The sequence below is a fragment of the Mastigoproctus giganteus genome, chromosome 9, assembly GCF_048544385.1.
Source record: "Mastigoproctus giganteus isolate SK-2022 chromosome 9, ASM4854438v1, whole genome shotgun sequence".
NCBI lineage: Eukaryota > Metazoa > Arthropoda > Arachnida > Uropygi > Thelyphonidae > Mastigoproctus > Mastigoproctus giganteus.
In genome coordinates, this window is record NC_143583.1 from 129,294,999 (window position 1) to 129,320,433 (window position 25,435).

The 25,435-nt window shown below is 36.2% G+C and overlaps 1 protein-coding gene across 1 annotated transcript in view; it reads left to right on the plus strand.

Moving 5' to 3' along the window:
* The window catches only part of Las (lipoyl synthase, mitochondrial), a 144,989-nt gene that overhangs the window by 91,656 nt on the left and 27,898 nt on the right, over nucleotides 1-25,435 (plus strand). The window contains exons 7-8 of the mRNA XM_090381046.1: nucleotides 2,189-2,317; nucleotides 19,180-19,325. Of these exons, the coding sequence (XP_090237172.1) occupies nucleotides 2,189-2,317; nucleotides 19,180-19,325 (275 nt within the window). The remainder of the gene's footprint in view (nucleotides 1-2,188; nucleotides 2,318-19,179; nucleotides 19,326-25,435) is intronic.

Consider the following 25,435-nt stretch of genomic DNA (forward strand, 5'->3'; position numbering starts at 1 on the left):
CCTATATAAACAGTTAATCCCCCTTCCACCTCAGTCTTCCCCAACCGTACCAAGAGACTCGACGCTTGGATTACGTTAACAGATAAGCTTGCAGCTAATTGTGAGAGTAGCTCCAGGAATTTTTCTTAAACTATCTTTATTTATTAATTTGCTAATTTATGAGTTAATTAAATTGTAAGCAAAAATGTAATAATTATGACAATTGTACATGCAAAGGACTGTAGCCTAATTAGAATACATTGTATTGTAAATAATCACATATCATTATCAAATTGAAACCTTCCTCAATGTTCCATCTCAGTCCAGGTGTGAATCCCAGTCTACTCAAGATTTCTCAAACCATCCTAAATTTTATTAAAAATGGACAAATTGAAATCCAGCAATTATTATTTCTTTTTTCCATACAAATTGTATGGGAAAAATAAATTCATAGATTAAATGTAATTTTGATATAGTATTGGTAGCTATAGACAGTCTGTGAAGTCCACTCATGAAGTGATAAATATATATAGAGGGAAAAAAAGAGACTTAAATGTATTCAGAGAAGAGTAACAAATATTATACAGGTGCAATTAAAATTAATGGCTAAAGTTTAGAGAATGTAAAACTATAGAGCTTTATTCAGTGTTCTGTAACATTATAATCTTAGTAATTAATTGATAAGAAGGTAACAATATTTACTTTCCACTTCAGTTAATCACAGAACAAGAAAAAAAAATTCAATTAATTTTAAGAAAAATAGAATGAATCTAAAATGTATCACACTGTGTATATTACCTAACTTGTGATGGAAGTGTGTTATTGGATGCTTAGTACTTAATAAGAAAATGTACAGTCAATATTGCATTTTCAGTGTATGTTTTGTTGGGCCCTAGAAAGCTTTTAAGATCAATAATAGTTAATGTAATGCACTGCATACATTAACTAACTTGTTTCTTTTTTGTTTTCAGTTATATGGCATTGACCATGGATTAACAAGGAATGTGATGGTCTCACACAGGGACAGGTTATGGATAAATTTAACACACCCAAGTGTGCACCAATAACACAATCGGCAGCTTGCAAACTATTGCAGATTCAAGGAAACAGATTCTATGGCTGATAAGCCCTCTATTATTAGATATCAGTTGTCAACAAATAACAAAAAAAAACCAACAGGTATGCTTGCAAAGATTTCCCTAAGCCCTTGGAAATCCACAAAACGGATGACAGCAGAGGCCATTGTTTCTCAAAGCAACATGTTACGTTCTGAAAAAGAACAATACGGAAATTTTTCATGAACTAACTGAAGATGACCACGACAGGAGGATTGAGTTTTGTAAATGGGCCTATAACATTGTTAATAAGGATCCTGCCTTCCCACAATGTGCTCTCTTTAGCAATAGGGCAGTGTTCCATCTAAGTGGTATCTGCTACAAACATACAAGTCAGTGATGGGCTACCACTAATCCATATTGGATAAGTGAGATACTAGAGCAAGCCTTTTGAGTTGACTGTTGACAGCAAAGCATACTTCAGTCATGCTCGGGGACTTTTTTGGAGCTGGAATTTCCAATATTGGAGATTGATCATGGTTCCAAGAAGATGGTGCACCAATATACTGTGCCCTTTCTCTATAACCAATCCAATTAAGCATTTCATTAATTAGATTAAGCTTCTTTCTTGCATAGAGAAACGATTAAGTGGATAGTCAGGTCTCTGGATTTTAACCCCTTGAATTAATTTTTGTTGGAGTATGTGAAGTCCTTGGTATGAGACAGCAGATTCATTGATCTCAAGGAACTGCAGCAATGCATTGGGGATTATTGCAGGATCCTGGAACATCTGGCAGAGTGGCCTAACCATTTGGACCATTGTGTGGTGCAAGAGCTGGTCATATAGCACATCTTTAATTTACTTAATGATTGATTCCAAACATTTGACTGTACTGTAATAAGATAGCATAGAACTAAAAAAGAATAGCCTTAAAATTGTGAGAGTTAAGACTATACATTTACTAGTCATTTTAAAGCATGCTGGTTGTGAAAAACAAAAGAGTGGGAAAGATGTTATTATACTTTTCATAAAAATCCATCACCGGGAATTCTAACTTAAATTATTATTTTAAATTACTGTATGGCTTAATATTTGTTTTGTTTTTTGTTTTTCTTTTTCAGGAAAAATAATTTTAAAAGTTTTTCTCACTCAGGCAATTGGATATTCTGGTTGAATGTCTTACTCCAGATTTCAGAGGAGATTTAAAGGCTGTTGAATGTGTTGTACTATCTGGTTTAGATGTGTTTGCTCATAATATAGAAACTGTTGAAGCATTTCAAAAGTAAGTTTATCTTTTATTTAGAAAAAAAAATAATAATAATATAGTTTATGCATATTTAGCTAAACTGAAATTTTCAAAAATATTTTACTAAGTTTTGCAGAAATTCAAAAACATTCTGGATTCGATTCCCATTGCTGATTGAAAAAACTTTGTAAAAGAATTTTACCTCATTATGTACAATGTATTCCACAAGTTATTTTGCAAATAATTTATATTGAAATAAATTATACTTTGAGTGATTTTTATTTTTTATTTTTTTTATTTATTTTATTTTTTTATAAATAAACCCAAGCACGAGAGGTATAAGAACCTATAGTACTTAGTACCATGCATGGGTTGAAGGTTGAGAAGATAAAAGAAGATACTTGTTGACATTAGACTTCAATTTCTATAGGAGGTTTATTGGAAATATGTGTGAAGAAAGGTTGTTCCAGAAAACAGAAGTTGAGGAATAAATGAGGAAGAAGAAAAATTCGTTCTGCAAGTTTAAGTTGGACAGTAAAAGGATGCTGACTGGTTGCAGCATGTATTTGGACTGGTTTGGAAGAGAGAGAGCAGGAATTATAGAAGCTAATTCAGAAGAAAATTTGATAGGATATTATGATGTGGTTACAAAGGAACTGGATGCAAAAAATAATTTTGATATCATATATTTAGATTTCAGGAAAGCTTTTGACACTGTTGCGCATGGAAGACTATTGTACAAATTGGAGCAGAATGGTATTAAGGGTAAGTTGCTACAATGGATAAAAGGATAGTTAAGTGGGAGAAGACAGAGGGTGGTAATTAATGGGTGCTGCTCTTCGTGGACTAATGTTATTAGTGGAGTCCCACAGGGTTCGGTGTTGGGTCCACTGTTGTTTTGTATATTTATTAATGATATTGATGAAAGTATATCAGGTTTAGTGTTGAAGTTTGCAGATGATACAAAGGTTGGCAGGGTTGTTAATGACAGTAATGGCAGTGTGCTACTGCAACAGGATCTAGATAATTTGGGCAAACGGGCTAAGAAGTGGCAACTGAAGTTTAACCTTGACAAATGCAAAGTACTGCATATGGGTAGAAGAAACCCCAGAGAAATGTACCAACTGTGTGGTACTACACTTAAGGTGGTAGAAAATGAAAAAGACCTGTGAGTAATTGTGCAGTCAGATATGAAGTTTTCTGAGTAGTGCAGACAGGCTGCCAGGGCAGGTCATGGGGTTTTGTCAATGATATATAGGAATTTTGCTAGCAGGGAAAAGGAGGTGATTGTCCCTCTGTATAAGGCAATGGTCTGGCCACGCCTTGAGTACTGCGTGCAGGTCTGGAGGCCTCATTTTAGAAAGGATGTAGATTTGCTTGTGCGTGTACAGAGACGGGCAACAAGATTGGTGAGGGGAATGAAGGGATCCTCTTACTAAGAGAGGCTTAAGTTCTGCAAATTGCAATGGCTGGAGACTAGGCACCTGTGCGGTGATCTGATGGTTTATAAGGCCGTGAATGGATTGAGCACGCTGAATTCTGATGGGATCTTTCCACTTGTTCAGATTACGAACCTAAGGGGGCATAAATTCAAATTAAGAAAAGACAGGTGTAGAATAGATATGCGGAAATTTGCCTTTAGCCAGTGGGTGGTTAATTGCTGGAACAAACTTCCATCTGTCGTTGTGGAAATTGATAGGTTAAATAAATTTAAGGAGGAACTGGACAGGCATTTGGAGGGAATGGTGTAATTTTTTTTTTTTTTTTGGCTGATGCTGCATAAGCTCATACACTTGCTCTCTTGCATCACATGCCACTACTACTACTAAAAGTGCCCATGGAAGTATCTATAAAAACGGCATACAGCAGAAACAGAATGTTTATGAGGCAGAGAGTGGAGAGACATTTTTAGATATGGGTCATTAATTAACCTAACTGCCTTCCTCTGAATGGAATCTAGAAGCCTGAGAGAGGTTTCAGTGGCACCACCCCAGATGTGGGAACAATATTCCATTGTAGGGTGGATTTGTGATTTGTACAAAGTGAGCAGCTGTTTGGAAGGAAAGTAACGCCGAGAGCAAAAGAAAAGACCCACTTTTTTAGATTCAGAGGAAGCAATATTTATAATGCTTATGCCAAGACAGATTATAAATCAGGTTAATTCCTAATAGAGATATGCGACATTGTCTAGAAATCTGAGTGTGATCAAAGGTAAGCATAGGAGCAGAATAAGTCTTTTTGCAGGATATAAGACAGGACTGGATTTTAGAAGGATTGAAATCAACTAAGTTATTTTTGCCCTACTGGAGAATTACCTGGAGATCTGCATTTAGGGAATTGGTAGTGGATATTAAAGCAGTTGAACCTGTTTGTGTAGGGCAAGGTTTCTCAAACTGGAAGGTGGAATGCAAAACCATGGGTAGAATTTCCAGTCAATGGGAGAAGGTAATTACTATAGAAGAGGAAAGATTGGGAGAAAGAACTGAACCTTGGGGAACACTTGCATTAGGGGATAAGTTAGAAGACAGTCATCCATCATCACTCACAGTGAATGGTCAAACAGAAAAGTGGATACTCAATTGCAAAAAACAGTTAGTAAACCATAGAATGGAAGCTTATTTATGAGACCTTTATTCCAGCATGATAGGAAAGTTGGACTGGAGAAAGCCAAGTTTCAAATAGAGGCAGTCAAAGAGTTTCTAGTGATTAGTGGAGCTGGGAGAATGATAGAGGCAACAGACGAATTTGACAAAATGAGGCAGGAAGATTTTAAGCCAAAGAAGATCGAAAAGAGGAGATTCCAAATTACCGAGTCTCTGACAGGAAATATCAGAGCAGACCTATGCACAAGTACCACCTTTGAAGTGAAAGGAATCGTACAGCAAATAATTAGGACAACTGAGATGAGCAGTGGTTGATGCAACTGATAATTGAGATTCTGTCAGAAAAAGTATGTGGGGTTTGGCAGACAGTAAGTGGAAATGGACATCATTGAGATTGGAACTGAGACCACATATACAGTACTCTTGATTTTCCGGATAGATGGTAAAAAAAATTCCCAGTTAATCCAAAAATACGGTAAGTCCCCGACATACGTAAGAGATACGTTCCAGGACTTCTTATTTAAGTCGAGTTTTACGAACTCCAGAATGACTAATAAAATATTGCTAAAAATATGACTAATAAAATATCCCTGATATGCTAAAATTACAAAAACCACGTAATATCCTCAGAAGAATGAAGAAAAATAGTTATATATTTTTAATTAGTTCAATTAAAATCTTTATCTGGGGACAGTGGTGAAGTAGCCAGAGTAGCACATAAGAAAAGAAAACATAAAAGGAAGAAAAAAACGCATGTTATTGTGCTGTAAAAACTGATATGTATTTCGTAGCCTTGGTTATTATAGTTGACCTCATTGGTGCCGATCGCTTCACTGCATCTTGTATTTTGTCTTTTTCCTTTATTGCATTCACCGTTGCCACTGACAAATATGAATTCCGCACGATACTTGTTAATGTTTGGCCATTCTCATACATCTTTATTATTTTAATTTTCTAATCCAACTCGATCGCTTTCCTTTTCTTGATAGATTTACGAGTACCACTATCGCTTATTCTCTTAGTCGGTACCATGATAACAGTCAAAATTAAATTTTCTGAAAAGAACTTCACAGGGGACGAAAACTCATTATTACCACCCCAAGCAAGCTTACATTTTACTAAAACGAATTTCCAGAGGTCATTCTGCCATAAAATAGTAAAAACAATTTGCACTTTCCGGTTTACTGGGCTTTTCTGTTAGGGCATCTAATTATAAACGGGTAGTAAACGCGATCTTATTGCATTTGCGATAATACCGATAGCTGGAATTCTGGGGAGTTTTAAGTTATTATAGTGAAATATGTGTCCCTTTCACTGAAATCTTGTCATATAAAAAATATAAATAACGTAAGTCCAAAGCTACATAAGTCGGGGACTTACTATATCAAAAAATGTTCAGCAACCTACATAAAAAGTATGATGATAGATAAAAAACGAAAAAAGCTTACCATGCACTATTCGTGTGTCCAATACGATGCTTCTGTTTATTTTTTACAATGTCAATTTGAAATCTTATAGCATCCCTTTATTTAGCATTAGCATTAGTAGGCATTTGATGCAAGAAAGCAAGCTTATGCAGCATCAGCCAAAAAAAAAAAAATGATAATTAAAAAAATAATAATAAATAAATAAAAAATAACCACTTCCGCTTCACCCCTCTGTTCGTTCGAAATACCTATCCAGCCGAGCCTTAAACTTATTTAGGCTATCAACTTCCACGACAAAGGATGGAAGTCTATTCCACCAACCAATCACCCGCTGGCTAAAGGCCTCACATCTATCCTACATCTGTCTTTTCTCAATTTGAATTTATGCCCTCTCAGGTGATTATTCTGAGCAAAAGGAAGAATCCCATCAGCATTGAGCATGCTCAAACCATTCAAGACTTTATACACCTCTATCAGATCACCTTGCTGGTGCCTAGTCCCCAGACACTGTAATTTGCAAAACTTAAGCCTTTCTTCGTAAGAGCACCCCTTTGTTCCATTCACTAATCTTGTTGCCCTTCTCTGTACTCGTTCCAGCATCTCTACATCCTTCTTGAAATGAGGCCTCCAGACTTGTATACAGTACTCTAGGTGTGGCCTGACCATTGCCTTATACAAGGGAATAATCACCTCCTTATCCCTGCTAGAAAAATTCCTATATATCATCGACAATACACCATGAGCTACTCTTGCAGCCCGTCTGCACTGCTCAGAAAACTCCATATCTGCCTGCACAACCACCCCCAGGTCCCTTTCATTCTCTACCACTGTCAGTGTAGTACCACAGAGTTGATACGTTGCTCTGGGGTTGCTGTTTACCATATGTAGTACTTTACATTTGTCAATGTTAAACTTCATCTGCTCAACCTTTCCAGATCCTGTTGCAGTAGCATAGTGTCAGTAGTGTTCTTGACAACCCTGCCAACCTTCGTATCGTCTGCAAACTTGGACATTAAGCTTGATATACCATCATCAATATCATTTATAAATACAGAAAACAATAATGGACCCAATACTGAACCCTGAGGGAGTCCACTAATAACATTAGTCCATGATGAGCAGTGTCCATTGATTACCACTCTCTGTCTTCTCCCCCTCAACCATCCCTTTATCCATAGCAGCAATTTGCCTCCAATGCCACACTGCTCCAGTTTGTGCAGCAATCTTCCATTTTTTAGTGTTGTGTATGGTTTGGTCACCAACATTATAATGGTTCATTAGGTGATTAGAGATTTAATGGATGCACCATTTTCAAACTTTTGAATAATTTCAAGTTTTTGTTTAATTGAAAGCACAAGTTTTGCATTTTGCCCATCATTTTCACAATTTCTAAAAAAAAAAAAATAATAAATAATAGTTGCTATATAAAAAAAAAAAAAAAAAAAAAAATTTTTTTTGTTCTTTTGTGGTGTGATGGAACACAACAATCAACGCGACTTACTAACTAAACTTTTTTAAAACAAACTAAACTTTTTTTTTTGAGCGGCAGGTGTAAAGACAGCAGGGGTTTGCAAGATAATAGATATACTCATCTCCCAATGACAACTTATAATGCAACTTCTTGTCGTTGATTTACGACTTGCAAAACATCTGTTTATACCTATTCTGGTTTATTCTGTATATTCCTATTACATGAATTTTATGATTTCTGATTGATTTTTTTTTTTTTTTTTTTAATTTTTATTTGGAGGCTTGAAGTGGTCCAGTTAATCCGATCCCAGTAAATCAAGAGTCTGCTGTATTTGCAAAATGAATGAGGAAGTGTTTGGGAGGTTTAGATCTTTTTGCAGATAAGTTTTTTCCTATTAGTTTGACTATTCATGATGTATTCAGTAGTAAGAAAAGGTAGGGAGTACATGTTGTATAAAGTAATGAAGTTTTTGGATATGGCATATGCACAGGCAAGATTATACCCAGATCCTCGACATAATGCGGCTTCAACAATGCCCCCTGCATACGCACTACTGTGACTCCCTCCAGTCACTATCTGGCAGAGTGAGATTATACACTAGCTGATCCAGAAGCCTCCTAGAGAGTTGCCAACGGGTTCGGTCTGGTGGACAGACTGCAAACACAGATTTAGACTTGTTATGTCCCTAATAACCTCAAAAGACATCAATCATACTGCGTGATGGAAGAGATGGGGGGGTTGCCTGAACTTTTCTCTGGAGACTAAATATGGGTTCCACTACTATGTGCCTCCAGTAGTCAAAGTAGTGGTATTGCACCAGTTGATGGGAGTCATCTACCACCTAGCATTGCCTGATAATAGTCCTCCATGAGGTGTGGAAACCACACCTTGACCCCTGCTTACTTTGATTGCCCCTAGCTGGTCACTTCCAATATACTAGGTGCCATATTTCAGGACTTGCACATTGGGGTTATACTCACGGTTATTAACAGTCCCACCATCATGAAGGTGCAAGCAGAGGATTTGGTTGTCACGGGACAACCTGACTTCATTTGGTTGTCACAGCACAACTGGCCAAAATTCAGTCCACTTGACTTGAATGTCACCTGAATATCAGTTCCATCAGCATTTTGAACTCTTAGGTAGCAAGCCCAGCTTTACATACCTGAGAGAATGTCTCTGACAGCCTCAAGGATCAGCAGTAATGGCATTGTTTTGCTAATTTTAATTTCAAGATATACTTCGTCTGCCCGCCTAGACTGTGAATTGATTGGGAGAAGAGACTTTCCTTTAAGTTCTGGTTGCAGAATATGTTGCATCCAATAGATAACCAAAAGTAAACATCCAAAAGTTGAATGTTTTGTACGAATATTTTTACCTGGTAAAGCTTTTTAATCCAGTTTTTGTCTTTCTGATCTAATTAAAAATTAACCAACAGAAGAATTCTTGACTTGAGCAAATGTAATTTTACCGTAGGAACTTGCATCTGGGAAGACATTTGGTAGTATATTCTTTTCAGTTTCCTTGATAATTTTCAGGCTACTTTCATGGGACAGTTTAAAGCTAAATATATAAAATTTTTAATCTTCCTTATTTTTTTTGTGTGTTATGCCTTTCTGTTGCCTTTTGAACATTTCAGCAATTGAACTACAAGGTTGAACAGTGTAGTTTCCCCAGAATTTATTTGCCAATTTTTGGTATTAATGTTATTTTTATTATTTTTCCTCCCTCTCTACAATAATTGTGTATTCTGTCAATCTGAACTTTTGTGAATTTATTGGAAATACACTCGCACCATGATTTTCATTGTTCTCTCTGGGCTTTTCTTATGCTAAATTCTCTTTAGTCGCAATTATATGATTTCTTCTTTATCTTCATGCAAATCACAAACCAACTCTATTTCTTCTTGTAATTTATATATATATACAGCCAGATCTTGTATAACGCTTGTTTAAGTTACCACTATTTGAAAAAATTATACCACTTTTCACTTTACATGATACAATTTCCTGTTAACGCGATCTTTTTTTTTTATGTGATAGTTGAAAGAAATTTGAATTGCACGTTAAGCTTACTGCACGTTGGGCAATAAACAAACGCTTGCCTGCTGCCTGCCTCGGCATGTTCCATCAACCATCAGAAGAAGAAGTCGTGTTACTTGTCTCCCACTAATAAAGTCAATACAGACTTGCATTTAAAAATTCAAATTTTTAAATGAGCCAGCTGTAAATGTTACCACGAAGGAGATAACAATAAAAGAACTAAATGAAATCTTTCGTATCACAGAGAACTTCAAACCTTTTGTTTGAGGTTCTCTGCGATATTTATTTCGCCAGGGCCCAGAGAAGATTGTTGTCAGCTATCGGAAATTGATTGATGAAAAGAGAAAGTCAACACTGTTCAAATATTTCCGCAACAGTCATTTCTTTATTGTGTATTTTATGTCAGAGATTCCCAAACTTTCTCGATTCACGGTGCCCTTAGTATCTCAGTAATTTTTTCACGCCACACCCAGACCAAAAGAAATACCTAACAGTTCCGTTTAGCATTAGTAGAGGCATTTGATGCAAGAAAGCAAGCTTATGCAGCATCAGCCAAAAAAAAAAAAAAACCACTTCCACTTCACCCCTCTGTTCATTCTAAATACCTGTCCAGCTGAGCCTTAAACTTATTTAGGCTATCAACTTCCACGACAAGGGATGGAAGTCTGTTCCACCAACCAACCACCCGCTGGCTAAAGGCAAATTTCCGCACACCTATCCTACATCTGTCTTTCCTCAATTTGAATTTATGCCCTCTCAGGTGATTATTCTGAGCAAGAGGAAGAATCCCATCAGCATTGAGCATGCTCACACCATTCAAGGCTTTATACAGATCACCTCTATCAGATCATCTCGCTTGTGCCTAGTCTCCAGACACTGTAATTTGCAAAACTTAAGCCTTTCTTCGTAAGAGCAACCCTTTGTTCCATTCACTAATCTTGTTGCCCTTATCTGTACTCGTTCCAGCAGCTCTACATCCTTCTTGAAATAAGGCCTCCAGACCTGTATACAGTACTCTAGGTGTGGCCTGACCATTGCCTTATACAAGGGAATAATCACCTCCTTATCCCTGCTAGAAAAATTCCTATATATCATTGATAATACACCATGAGCTACTCTTGCAGCCCGTCTGCACTGCTCAGAGAACTTCATATCTGCCTGCACAACCACCCCCAGGTCCCTCTCATTCTCTACCACTGTCAGTGTAGTACCACAGAGTTGATACGTTGCTCTGGGGTTGCTGTTTCCTATATGTAGCACTTTACATTTGTCAATGTTAAACTTCATTTGCCACCTCTCAGCCCATTTCCTCAACCTTTCCAGATCCTGTTGCAGCAGCATAGTGTCAGTAGTGTCCCTTGACAACCCTGCCAACCTTCACGTTAAGCTTACCGCACGTTGGGCAATAAACTTCGATATTAAGCCTGATATACCATCATCAATGTCATTTAAAATACAGAAAACAATAATGGACCCAACACTGAACCCTGAGGGACTCCACTAATAACATTAGTCCACGATGAGTAGTGTCCATTGATTACCACTCTGTCTTCTCCCCCTCAACCACCTCTTTATCCATAGCAGCAATTTGCCTCCAATGCCACACTGCTCCAATTTGTGCAGCAGTCTTCCGTGTCCAACAGTATCAAAAGCCTTTCTAAGATCCAAGTATATAATATCAAAGTTATTCCCTGCATCCAGTTCTTTTGTGACCGCATCATCGTATCCAATCAAATTGGTCAGGCAAGACTTCCCCTTAACAAAACCCTGCTGTGTCCGAGCTATAACTGAAGTCTTGTCTAGATGATCCTGCAGTGCTTCTTTAACCAGTGCCTCCATTAATTTTCGTAGGACAGAAGTTAAACTCACATTTCTATAATTACTTGTGTCAGCCTTTGATCCTCCTTTGTGAATTGGGGTCACATTTGCATGTCTCCAGTCTGTGGATACCTCCCCTGAGTCGAAGGAACCTCTCATAATTATGGCTAAGGGTTTGCTTACTTCCTTTGCTGCCTCCTTTAATATAACTGGATAGATCCCATCCACGCCAGGTGCCTTTCTTGTGCTTATCTTCAACTATTTCTCCTCCACTTTACTCTCAGTTATTACAAGATTCTCTAGCTTACTGCCAGAGTTGAATACACCTCTGGCATTTCCCTCGCTGAATAACTCCTCATGTGTGAATGTCGATGCAAAATATTCATTTAGTTTGTTAGCTACCTGAGCAGGATCATCAACAGTTGACCCATCGATATCAAGTGGACCAATCTGATTCATCCCCTTCCTTCTAGAGTTTACATAAGTAAAGAACTCTTTGCTGTTTTTCTTTGCATCCCTTGCCAAAGATTTCTCGTAATCTGCCTTCGCCTGCCTAACCTCCTTTGTAACTTGGTTACAGATCAACTTGTATCTATCACAGGCTTCTGTGTCATGTGTTAATTTGTATGTATCCCATCCATGTTTCTTCTCTGCCATATGCCTCATTAGTTCATCTGACATCCATTAAGGCCTAAACCTTGAACAATATTTCTTAGTTGGTACGTAAAGCCTAGTAGCTTCCAAGATAAGTTCTTTGAATGCTTTCCATTTTGCATTTGCTGTTGGTAACATCATCAATTGGTCCCACTGTATAGAATTTAAATACTGTGTCAGTCCATCGTAGTCGCCTTTACGAAAGCAATAACCCTTCCCTTTACCCCTAATGGTAGTTACCTCTTTGAGTAAATCCCACTTCAGTACACTGTGATCACTGCCAACTAGTGGTTCATTTATCTGCAGATTCTCATTGCATGAAGAATCACTGCTGATAATCAAATCAAGAGTATTCCTCCCTCTAGTTGCCTCCCGAACATGCTGATGTAGAAAACAATCATCCAATAAATCCACAAAAGCCTTGCTAGTGTGTGAGTGACCAGCCCCCAAATTCCAAACAATATCTGGGAAATTAAAATCTCCCATTATAAGACTCTCTGATTTACTGGCCCACTCTATTTCTCTGTACAGTTTCTTATTATACTCATCAGAGTCATTAGGCCTATAGCACACTCCTACTCTCAATTTTGATCTCCCAATGCTTATGTCACACCAGACTGACTCGACACTGCACTGTCCTGCGATGTAACTGGCTTCACTTCCTTGGATTTTATGTATTTCTTAACTAATAGCATAACCCCTCCCCCCTTCCTATCCTGTCTATCCTTTCTATAGACATTGTACTCCCCAAATTCCAGTTCTGCATTCCTTATATCTGTGTGACACCACGTCTCTGAAATCCCAACAATATCTGCCTTTGATGTTTTGAGCAATACCTCAAATTCATCAAATTTATTTACTAAACTCCTAGCATTGGTGTACACGCAAGTATACATGCACCTGTTTCTATTCTTAGCTACCCTAACACAACCCATGTGTTTACTTGTACCGCAATGACTCCCAGCAGTCTCTGAAATATCCTGCATCTTTTTTTCAGGCTTCAAACAACTTAATAAGAAATCTTGAAACTGTGATCTACCTCGAGCTAGTATTCGCACAATGTCTGACAGATGTCGAGTATCGCTGTATTTTCCTCGAAAATTTTAAATATTCCTTAGCGCACAGTTTGGGAACCGCTGTTTTATGCAATAAACATTTAATTCCATAATTATTTTCATTATCTTTTACATTGTATACAGTTAAAAAGTTATTTAAAAGGTATTTTTAAAATTCTTTATGGACATTCCAGAAGGTCAAGGACCAATTATAATTTTTCCTATTGATTATCATATTCAATTAACACGTTTCTGTTTTGCGCGGTGCGCTTGCAGGACAAATTAATCGCATTAATTGAGCCCAGCCTGTATATCTCATATAAGAAATCACTAAACTTATGATTCTCTTTTCATTGTCTTTTGAATGTTTGAAATGTTTCAAATTTTCTCTTAATTTTGCATATACATTTGATTTGTCGAATTAATTGTTGATTTCATTCTTGAACTGAAAATAAGTGAAAATAAATTAGAATTTTATTCAATAAAATTTGAAAAGAGATGACAGCATCATCACACATTTGGTCCTTGAGGTTGTCACAGACATTCTCTCAGATATGCCAGACAAGCTGTACTTGCTACCTGGGAGTCTAAAACGCTGATGTAACTGATATTCGGGTGACACTCAATTCATGTGGACCCAATTTCGGCGAAGTCCAGACAGTCTGTGACAGCCAAATCCTCTTCTTGCACCTTCACGATGGTGGGACTGTTAGTGATCCTGGGTATAACCTCCATGCACAACTACATGGTGGGTGACCACCCAGGTGTGAACCAACGTAAGCAGGGGTCGAGGTGTGGTGCCCACACCACATGGAGGAACGCTGCCCCTCTATGTTACCAGGCAGTACTAGGTGGTAGATGACTCTCATCAACCGGTGCAATACCACCACTTTGCTTATTGGAGGCTTGAAGTGGTGAACCCATGTTTAGTCTCTAGGGCTAAATTCCGGTCAACCCTTCCCTATCTCTTCCATCATGCAGTATGATTGATGACTTAAGGTTATGATGAACATCATTGCGGGATCCAACGATGTTCATCATAACCTTAATTTCATTTACATTTCGAGAGTACAGCTCTAAAATGGTGTTCGCAGGCCAGCCGCTAGTTAGTACACCGGACCGAACCTATTGGTAACTCTCTAGGAGGCTTCCAGATCAGCTAGTGTATAATCTTGCTACCTCTACTGTACCAGATAGTGACTGGAGGGAGTCCGAGTAGTGTGTATGCGGGCAGCATTGTCGAGGCCACGTTATGTCAAGGATCTGGGTATATTCTTACCATGTGTACACCATATACAAAAATTTCATTACTTCATACAGCATGTCCCACCCACTTTTTCTTACTAGTGAATACACCATGAATTGTCAAACTAATAGAGCAAGCTTATCTGTGAAAAGGTCTAAACCTCCCAAGCACTTCCTAATTCATTTCCCAAATATACGTGGTCTCAATTCTAATCTCAACGATGTCCATTTCCATTTGCAGTATGCCAAACCCCATGTACTTTTTCTAACGGAGTCTCAGTTATCGGTTGATTCAACTACTGCTCATCTCAGTTACCCAAATTATTCACTGTATGATTCCTTTTGCCTCAAAGGTGGTACTTGTGCATATGTCTGTTCTGATATTCCCTGTCAGAGACTTGGCAATTTGGAATCTCCTCTTTTTGATGTTCTCTGGCTTAAAATCTCTCTACCTCATTGTGTCAAATTCATAAATTGTCTCTACCATTCTCCCAACTCCACCAATCACTTGGAGCTCTTTGACTTCCTCTCTTTACAACTTGACTTTCTGCAGTCCAACTTTCCTAACAATGAGGTAGTTTTCCTTGGTGATTTTAATGTTCACAACTCCAGCTGGCTTCCGTTTTCTAGTCACACTGACCCAGCTGGTCGAGATGCTGAGGCTTTTGCAATTACTAATGACCTTGCACAGATTGTTCATTTACCTACAAGAATACCGGACAATCCTAATCATACAGCCAATACGCTTGATCTTTTTCTCACAAACAACCCTTCTAAGTACACGGTCGAAGTGAGAGGTCCTTTAGGCACTTCAGATCACAATTTCGTGATTGTCTCTTCTCCAATGGAACCTTTATCTCATGGCTATTCCCAACTTCATGTTGTTTGGTATTACAAGAATGCAAAATGGGATGACCTGCGAGACTTCTTTTCTTCTTTTCCTTGGTCTGATTACTGTTTCAAAACTTCTGATGTCAACATTTGCTCAGATCGTGTCAGTGAAATTATTCTTGCAGGAATGGAATCCTTTATCCCACACTCCACTTTAAAATCTCATCCTTTATCTAAACCTTGGTTTTCCAATAAATGTGCTAAGGCTGTTCAAGAGAAGAACATTGCATATCATAATTGGCTTGTTTCTAATTCTTCAGTTTAATTTTCTGCCTACACCAGAGCTCGCAACAATTGTAAAGCAGTTATTAATCAGTCCAAACTAGAGTTTGAACAGGCTAAGAGTAGAAAACTTGCTTCTTGCCCTAATGGTAGCCAAGCATTCTGGTCTCCTGCCAAAGCTATTGGCCGCAACTTTTGCCCATCTCTGCTCCCACCTCTGTCCAAACCAGATGGTTCTGTTGTCACTTCAGTCAACGATAAAGCTGTCCTGCTAGTATCCCATTTTCCTTCCAACTCATGTATTAATTATCTTGGTAAAACACCTCCCACCAATCCCAACATGCCCCATTCAATGCCTCCTGTGGTCTTCCGTCAAAAGGATATCAGAAGGATTTTGATGAATCTTGATGCTAAGAAAGCTCCAGGTCCTGATGGTATTTCTCCACTTGTTCTCAAAACCTGTGCTCCTGAACTTACTCCTATTCTTTACTGCCTTTTTTCATTTTCTTATTCCAAAGGTGTTTTTCCTTCTGCTTGGAAATTTGCTCATATCCATCCAGTTCCTAAAAAGGGTGATAAATCTCTCCCATCCAATTATCGTCCCATTGCAATTACTTCTACTTTTTCTAAAGTAATGGAGAAATCAATTAACCGCCAACTCTTAAACTACCTAGAAACCTTCCGTCTGATCAACGATCACCAGTATGGATTCCGTCAGTGTCGATCCACTGGTGATATTCTGGCTTATATTACCCGTTTATGGACTAATTCAGTGGAAAGGTTCGGTGAAACACAAGTAGTTGCTCTTGACATCTCAAATGCTTTCGATCATGTTTGGCGTAAAGGTCTTCTAAACAAGCTTCCATCTTATGGTTTGCCAACTGTTTCTAGTAATTGGTTATCCAGTTTTCTCTCTGATTGCTCACTGAGGGTGATGGTAGATGGCTCTTTGTCTTCTAACTTCTCCACTAATGCTGGTGTCCCCCAAGGTTCAGTTCTTTCTCCCACTCTTTTCCTCTTGTATATTAATGACCTTCTTCCATTGACTGGAAATCCTATCCATAGTTTTGCCGATGATAGCACATTGCATTCCACTTTCCATTTTGAGAAACCTTATCTTGCTCAATCAGCTTCAACGTCTCGAAAATCTGCTACCAATTCCTTAAATGCCGATCTTCAAGTAAATCTCCAGTGGGGCAAAGACAACTTAGTTGATTTCAACCGTTCTGAAACTTAGTCTCGTCTTATATCTCGCAAAAAGGATTCTTCTGCTCCTATGCTTATCTTTAGTCACACTCCGATTTCTCAGCAAAATGATATATCTCTTTTGGGGATTACCCTGACTTCTAATCTCTCTTGGCACAAGCACATTACAAATATTGCTTCCTCTGCATCTAAAAAACTTGGTTTTCTCTTTCGCTCTCAGCGTTACTTTTCTTTCAAACAGCTGCTTACTCTGTATAAATCGCAAATCTGCCCTGCCATGGAATATTGTTCCCACATCTGGGGTGGTGCCCCCAAACCTTTCTCAGGCTTCTTGATTCCATTCAGAAGAGGGCAGTTAGGCTAATTAATGATTCATCTTTAACAAAGTCTCTCCACTCGCTGTCTCATAGACGTACTGTTTCTGCTGCATGCCTCTTCTACAGATACTTCCATATGCACTGTTCTTCTGAATTGGCTTCTATAATTCCCGCCGTCTCTTTCAAAACAGTCCGAACACATGCCGCCACCAGCCAACATCCATTTACTGTCCAACTTCAAACTCACAGAACTAACTTTTCATCTTCCTCATTTATTCATTCAACTGCCGTTTTCTGGAACAACCTTCCTTCATACATATTTCCTGAAAATTACAGTCTACAGAAGTTCAAGTCCAATGTCAACAAATATCTTCTTTCGTCTTCTCAACCTCCAACCCAAGCACGGTACTAAGTACTATAGGTTCTAATACCTCTCGTGTTTGGGGTTTACATAAAAAAAAAAAAAAAACCACATCTACCACAGTCAAATTGTATTTGTAACAATACAAAAAAAAAAAAAAATCCCCAAAAATTAATGAAAACATTCTATCAACCTGTTGTGCTCGCTACTATAGTTATATTTTATCTTTAGTCAAAATAAAGAATTATCATCACAAAAAAAAAAAAAAAAAAAAGCCATTAAAAAAACTGCATCATTAACCAAATAAACATCAAAATCAAAAAATTATTTTTTGATTTTGCCAGTCAATGTGCAGTAAATGCTATTGGCAATTGTGCACCAAATGACTTGGACACTAACGACTTTTGGATAGAATATCTCAAAAATTTTTCAGCTCTGAGTGCCATCATGCTATCACTTATTAGGGTGTGAAATATTTTTGAATTCCTCATCAGAATTAGCAATTTTCGTAAGCATATTGAGGCAACTTCTTCCTTTGTGTAATTTAGCTTTATTTACATACTTTCTCCCTATAGCAAAGACAGCTATTTCTTCTAACCTCATTCTTGCATCTTCCAAATTAATATCATTTACAACACTGTTGTGCAATGCATTTTGACAATCCTCATCCTTAATTCCTCTCTAAATCAATAAGAAAATTGTGATCATTTAATAGCTTTTTGCTTGCATGTATTTTTTATAGCACTTTATTATACTTCATTCCAACTTATAGCTCAGTTTTAAATAGCAATTTTGCGCTATTTTAATATTGACCAATGTTTCCTTGTATCCTGTTTGCTATCAGAACATCAAAAAACTAGATGCTCATCAATATAAGGACTGTGGTAATAGGTGGCAAGAAAAGATAATATTGCCATCTCTGCAATTGATAAAATGTCAGTGGAATCATGCCAAAGTGCCTTATTTAACAATAAAAATGCCTTATTGTTTGTAATTTGCATTTAACTTTCCTTTTGAATGATTATGAAACTATATTCTCATAAAAATTCAGAATTGTATCATTAAATTTTAATTTAGTAAAAAAAATCTGTTCTGCATAGATAAAATATTTACATGGATAATGCAGTCCGAATACAGAGATTTGAATTAGTGAGCTTTCACTGTGTGAGTAAAAAAAATAAAATAATAATAATTCTCATGTTTACTTGAGTCACCCTCATATATTTTATGGAAGTTGTTACAAAATGCTGTTCTCGAAGTATCTATGGTATTAAATCAATCAATATCAATGATAAGCAACGCACTTGTTTATTTGGTTTTACAAAAGTACTGAACTCTCATCTAGCATGTCAGTTGTAAGTTTTGTTAGTCAAAATAAAGAAGAATTATCACAAAAATAATTTGCCATTCTTAAAACTGCTTCATTAACCAAATAAACTGAATAAAATGATTTTTTGGTTTTGCGGATCAATGTGCAATTGATGCTATTGCAGGTGATTGCCCACCAATTTAACTTTTTGCTGAAGTTTTTAATAATATTTACTATGAACTAATTATATTACTATAGTAAATTATTTGTATTTCAGATATGTTAGAGATCCTAGAGCAAATTATCAGCAATCACTGAGTGTGTTAAAGTATGCTAAAGAAATTAAACCTGAAGTTGTTACAAAGACATCTATTATGTTGGGATTTGGTGAGACTGATGAAGAAGTAAAGAAAACAATGGAAGGTACTAAGTTGGAAATGAAATATTTTATTTTTAACATTGTCTTTATACCTTAATTTTCCTTTTCAACGATTTTGCAAACTGATTATGAAACCACTCTATTAGAAGTTAAGAACTGTATCATTAAATTTTAATTTAGGAAAAAAAAAAAATCTGTTCTGCATAGATAAAATGCATACATGAATAATGCAGTCCAATAGTGGGGTGTTACTGTACCAGTAAAAAAATAAATAAAATAATGATTCTCATTTTTTAGATTGGTACCAGAGGGTAATCAACTGACAGCTCTCTGGTACCAATATAATGGCCATTGGAGTATTCTAACATGTTAATTTTACTTAATACTGACATAGACATTTCATTGTAAAATGGAATATCTATGTCAGTATCAAGTAAATGACACTGACATTTCATTGTAAAAAAACAATTGTTTAGTATGATTATAAAAAAAAAAATACTAGTTTATCGAGTGAACAGTTTGCTTACTAATCTAACCTAATCTCCTTCAAAGTTCTTTCATTCTGCATCCACGCACTCATCAAAACACACTTGCTCCATCAATCTTCCCAAGCTTTGAACATTCTTTAAAATTGTGTTTTTTTTTAGCGCACACACAGTGCTGTTTCAGCATTTTCTTTGATGTCATCCTCTGTAGTAAAAATAACCATGAAACCCCATTTTCAGTTTAGGGAACAGCCAGAAGTCAAACAGTGTAAGGTCAGGGGAGTAGAGACCCTGCTGTATGACTGTGGTTTTTTTTTTTTTTTTCGTAGCCATCCAAAAACTGCTGAACTGCCATTGCCATGTGACTAGGCACATTGTCATGATGCAGGATCCAGCCATCCTTGCATTTTTCAGGTTGTCTTTGCCTCACATTCTCACACAAATGTGTCAAAATCTCAAAGTAGTAAGCAGCAGCAATGCTTCTTCCCTAGTCACAGATTTGTCGTCATGAAAAAATTATCAGCATGACTTTGACGTTAAATTTTGTTGCGCAAGGCTTCTTGTGCTGTGGGGAAATTTTTGTGTGCCATTCAGATGTTCCAACTTGGTCTCAGGGTTGTAGACAAACACCCAACTCTCATCCCTAGTGACCACTTTTTTTAGGAAGCTCAGATTGTGCATAGCTTTTTGAACAGATCACCTGTGATGGCTTTCCTGCAGTCCATTTGATTGTCCAATAGCAAGCATGGAACAAACTTTTTGCACATGTGAACATCCATAAATCTTGCATCGGGATTGTGTGTATTGAGCCTAGAGACAATCCAGCTTCATGAGAAATCTCAGCAACAGTCATTTGCCTATCATTTTGCATGAGTTTCTTCACTGAAGGGCATTGTAAGGTTCATCTGTGAGGTTCATCTTCCAGTGTTTGCCTGTTTTTAAACCAGTTAAACTACTTGTAAACTGCTGTTTCTTCAAAGCACAATCTTATAAACTTTCAGTAATACTTGCGGTGTCTATGTAGCATTTTTTCCAAGTTTAAAGAACTTAATGTTAGCACATTGTTCAAACTGTGACATTCTGCAATCAGTCAGATGTGTCACACGAGTGGGGTGGTCAAGCCAGCTTCCACTTGGCATGCGTGTGCACCAAGGTCAACATCAACACCCCATGAAACCTTATGGCCATAGCACAAACCATTTAAATATCAGCTTGCGATTCCAGGCACTTTTTGAATGTACTATGTATATACATTCCAGTGAAGAAACAAATGTTAAATATTATCTACTAGCAATATTTATCAGACATCTTCACACTGAGCTATTATTAGCTGAAGAACTATAAATTTTGTGGTACATTTCGAGCATAAAACTAACAATTATATTTCACAGATGAACTGCCATCTCTTGTAAAACTCTTCCTTTCTTAACATAAATAAAGCAAAATAAGGTGGCTCACCTGCATTTTTGCAAACTCAGTGTATATCTTAATTCACTTGGCAAGATGTGTGTGAGGGTGAGTTAGTGCTTTGTTGTTTGCTTGTTAAATCTGCAGCTTTTTTCCTTAGCTGATATTTTTCTTACTTATAAAGTACTCTACTAATACTTGCACATACAAATAACAAATATTAACACTATGACGAGAGTCTTGATAAACTATTTAATTACCAATGTATCACTTTTCCATTGACATTTGCTATCTCCTTTCTTTTCTGAAGCCCAAAAACATTATTTCCAAAACATCAGCTGTTTCCACAATACATGAACTGACTATGTGAAGTATGCGTATATGCACCTACACTAGTTGTATCATCACTTTATTAGTGCTGCAACAACAGACTCGAATTTCAGCCAGTCACAGAATTGATAGTAATATTAGAAAATAAGGATGAAAGGATTTCCATTGGATCCTGGCCATACTGTTATATTATATGCAATATCTGAATTATGATTTTATTGGAATGCAGCTGGTAACCATTAAAAGAATATTATCATATTACTAACAATGATCTTAAGGTTTTACGATAATTTTAAAGTGGACTTGGGAGAGAATTCCTGTTATTCAAAAATATTGTTAAAAAATATTATAACATAATGTATATATATATATATATATTTTAGTTCAGTTGCGTTAGGTACAAAAGGAAACATTTATTTTAAATCCCAAAATTTCTTAACCACACGCACAAATAGGATTAGATTACTGTATACATTAGTCATATTTATACACAAAATTTATTAACTCATTTAACTGTATATCAACTCAAGGAATCACAATCAAGGTCCAATACTAACTGCCTGAAACAAAATATGGGCAATTGTCTAAATGGAGAGGAGTCCACACTTGTATGACAGTTTCTAATGTTATAATGATATACTACTAAAGACCGCTCTGGAGAAGCAAATATCCACAACTAAACATAGTAGGAGCCAACCTATGGGCTACTCTGAAAGCACCTGCAGTCCTGTGTCTAGATTTACCTCTGTGCATATAATTTTCTTTATTTTCTTCATTATAAAATTTTCTTTTATGACACGAGGTATTTTAATTTAAGCTGAGACATTGGGATCATAGATATGTTCTTTAGGTGGATTACTGGGTGACAGGAGGCAAAAAGGATTGTAATTAGTGGTTACAACTGTTTGTCTCAATGCATAGTTTCTCTTTCTGATTTTCTTAAGTGGTGAAATAATATAGGGCAGTGTTTCTCAACCAGTGCCCCACAAACATAAGGAAGGTACTCCAAAAGTGTTTAAAAAATAAAAATGAAAACTCCAATTGTTAGAACTATAGTATTACCATATATCACAATATAAGTCAGCTTTTATTTTTTGCCTTGAAAATTCGTCATATAAGTTGACCTTTCTACAGCCATCTTTCACATCAAGCACAGTGGTATATTATAGTAAAATATGCATTAAAACCATTATTTCTACTCTCTCTCTTTTAAAAATTTCATTGTGACATTTTATAACACAATGTTGCTCAGTCAACTTTGATGAAAGTAGAGTTTGTTTTTGTGACCTACATAAGGGCGTGCTTTTTACAGCATTCCCCTTAAGGTTGCAAAACCAAAGGCAACAACCTGCCATTGCTGATATTAATAGTGTATATGCACATGAAAAGCTTTGATTCTGAAGCCCAGCCATTCCTTGCTGATTGTTTAGTAGTGTACTACAAATTAGTTTCTTAGTAAACAGTGCCTCAGTATGAATGTGTTTTGCTATAAGAAATTGGCATTTGCCCAAGTTTGTGCTTTTCAAGTAAAATACATACACTTCATTTTTTAGAAAATGTGAAAATATGACCACTGGTCTCATATCAATCAGACATGATTCTGTTGTTCCATTCTGAAATCTGTAATATACATTTTAAAAACACACAAAAAAAGTAAATTGTTCGTTCTCCTTTGGTAAAGACCAGCTAATTCAGTGACAGTATGGAAAAAAGTCTATAGACGTCCTTATATCATTGATTTGAATCCAGTCCTTTCCATAAAGGCTATTTAAATACACTAAAAATATCTAATTGTCTAAAATTGAAGAATAAACAACAGAGAACAAATGCCTTAAGAGCTACACTACATAGCATTGTGACCATGTAGCCAAACTGTCGATTGTTATCATCAAGGTGGATATACTGGAATCCTTAGAGCAATTACACCAGGTTCCATGGTCAGGAAGAGCCTGGACAAACAGTTTAAGAAGTAATTATTTTATTTTTACTTCTTAAGAAGTAAGCTTGTAACTGCATTTCATTTACTTTAGTTATTTCTTGTTTCATTTATTGCATTTAAATCAATTTATTTTTAACCTGCATTGTTTTGTATTCCATTCATATTAAATATTCTGCAAACCTCTTCACCTAGAAATCATTAAGAAAGGGCATCTAATTATGCAAGTCAGAGCCCAATCAGATACTGGTCGTTGTTAAATGCTTCTCGTGTAAGGGAATCTAAAGGGAATAATATGCCAAGAATAAATAAAAAATTACGCATGATAGTAGGAAACATTTGTATACCATTTGAGAAAGTGCCAAAAGGGAATAACAGAACCCTTCTGTACTAAGTGCCAAATTCAAATTCTGCTTTCATTTTCAAAATCTCTCTCACTCTCTCACAGAATTCATTTAAAAATCAGGAAAGATGAACATTAAATGGGACATTTTGAAACTGTGACTGCTTCCTTTCTTCCAATGAACAACAAAATGTGTGGAATATATTTCTCTTTGTATTTGCTTTTTAAAATCTAATAAATCATTAATGTGGAACAGCTGTGAAAATATTCTTTTCCTTTTTGGATTTTTTTTCCCTTTATTATTCAAAAACATTTGTAGTGTGATTTTGTTTGATGATGCAACTTATAAACAAACCAATATTCAATTTTCAGAGCTACCAAAACATGAACTTTTAAGAATAATGTATTCATTATCTGATCATCTTGTCAAGCCGTAACGGATGGCGCTATTCTCCTCACGCTAAGTAGAAAAGGCCTGGGTTTGAATCCCTTCAGTGACAAGGAATTTTTCTATAGGAATGTTTTGTTTTTTTTTCTGTCATACAAAAATTCAGATCTTGCTAAATACTACAAGGATATTAACTGGTACTTCAAACTCTGCTCTCTTTCAGATATTTTTCAGAATTTCAATGAGTTAAATTTATCTCCACAATTACCACGTAAAAAAATGTTTTTCACATATATAGTAAAATATTTGGATTTAAAAAAAATTATAATTAAAAGTTATAAATTAACAGTGCCAAAGGCAGTTACTTTTTGAATTAACAGAGATGCTGAATTTAATTTTGTAGAACTTCAATAGTCACTGCCAATCACTTGAATATACTTAGTGATAAATTTTTATAACTAATTTCCTTCAAGAAAGATCCAAATGTAGTTTTTTTTGTGGGTATTAGATCCATTTAATGATAATCAGGAGAATAATTCATTCCCAGAAGAAGAGCAGTTACTAGTTGATCTTTACTCAGACTGCACATTAAAAATTTTTAAGAGGTACTATTCTCTTAAATTTTTAGATTAAAGCTAATTTAAAAGGCACTGCAAGTCTTATTTCCAATGACATATCTGTGTGAAAGTGGTTTTTCTGCAGTTTTTTGCTGTGTTGTACCAAAACAAAAAGCAAGCTATGAAATTGTTTGGACATCACTTCAACATTAAGACTGTCTCTGTCCAAACTCAATCCAAGAATAAATGAACTCTGTTAAAGCACGTGGGCTGAAATATCCCATTAAGTAGGTATATTCTTAATGGATGCATTTACATAAATCTTTTAAAAAAACAAATTAATTTTATACTGAATATTAATATTCTTATATTATTTATCATGTTTTGTGTTTTTTGGTAAAAAAAAAAAAAAAAAAAAAAAATGTTCTTGTTTATATTCTGGCACGACCACCAGGTCAGTGGAGTTTACAATAAATCAATTAATACAATTGTTATTCATATTTAGCAGTCACGAGCTTGAACCCCACTCCACTCAAAGAGCGTGTGTTAGAGCATTTGTGCTCCTGACCACTCAGCTACAATTATCTACCTAACTTTTTTAATGTTGCATTTATTTTTTATTATTTTCAATGATAATATTTTGCTTAGACACCAAGTTTTTTAGGAATAATTGCTATTTTAGATTTTCTTTTCATTATTTCTGCTTGG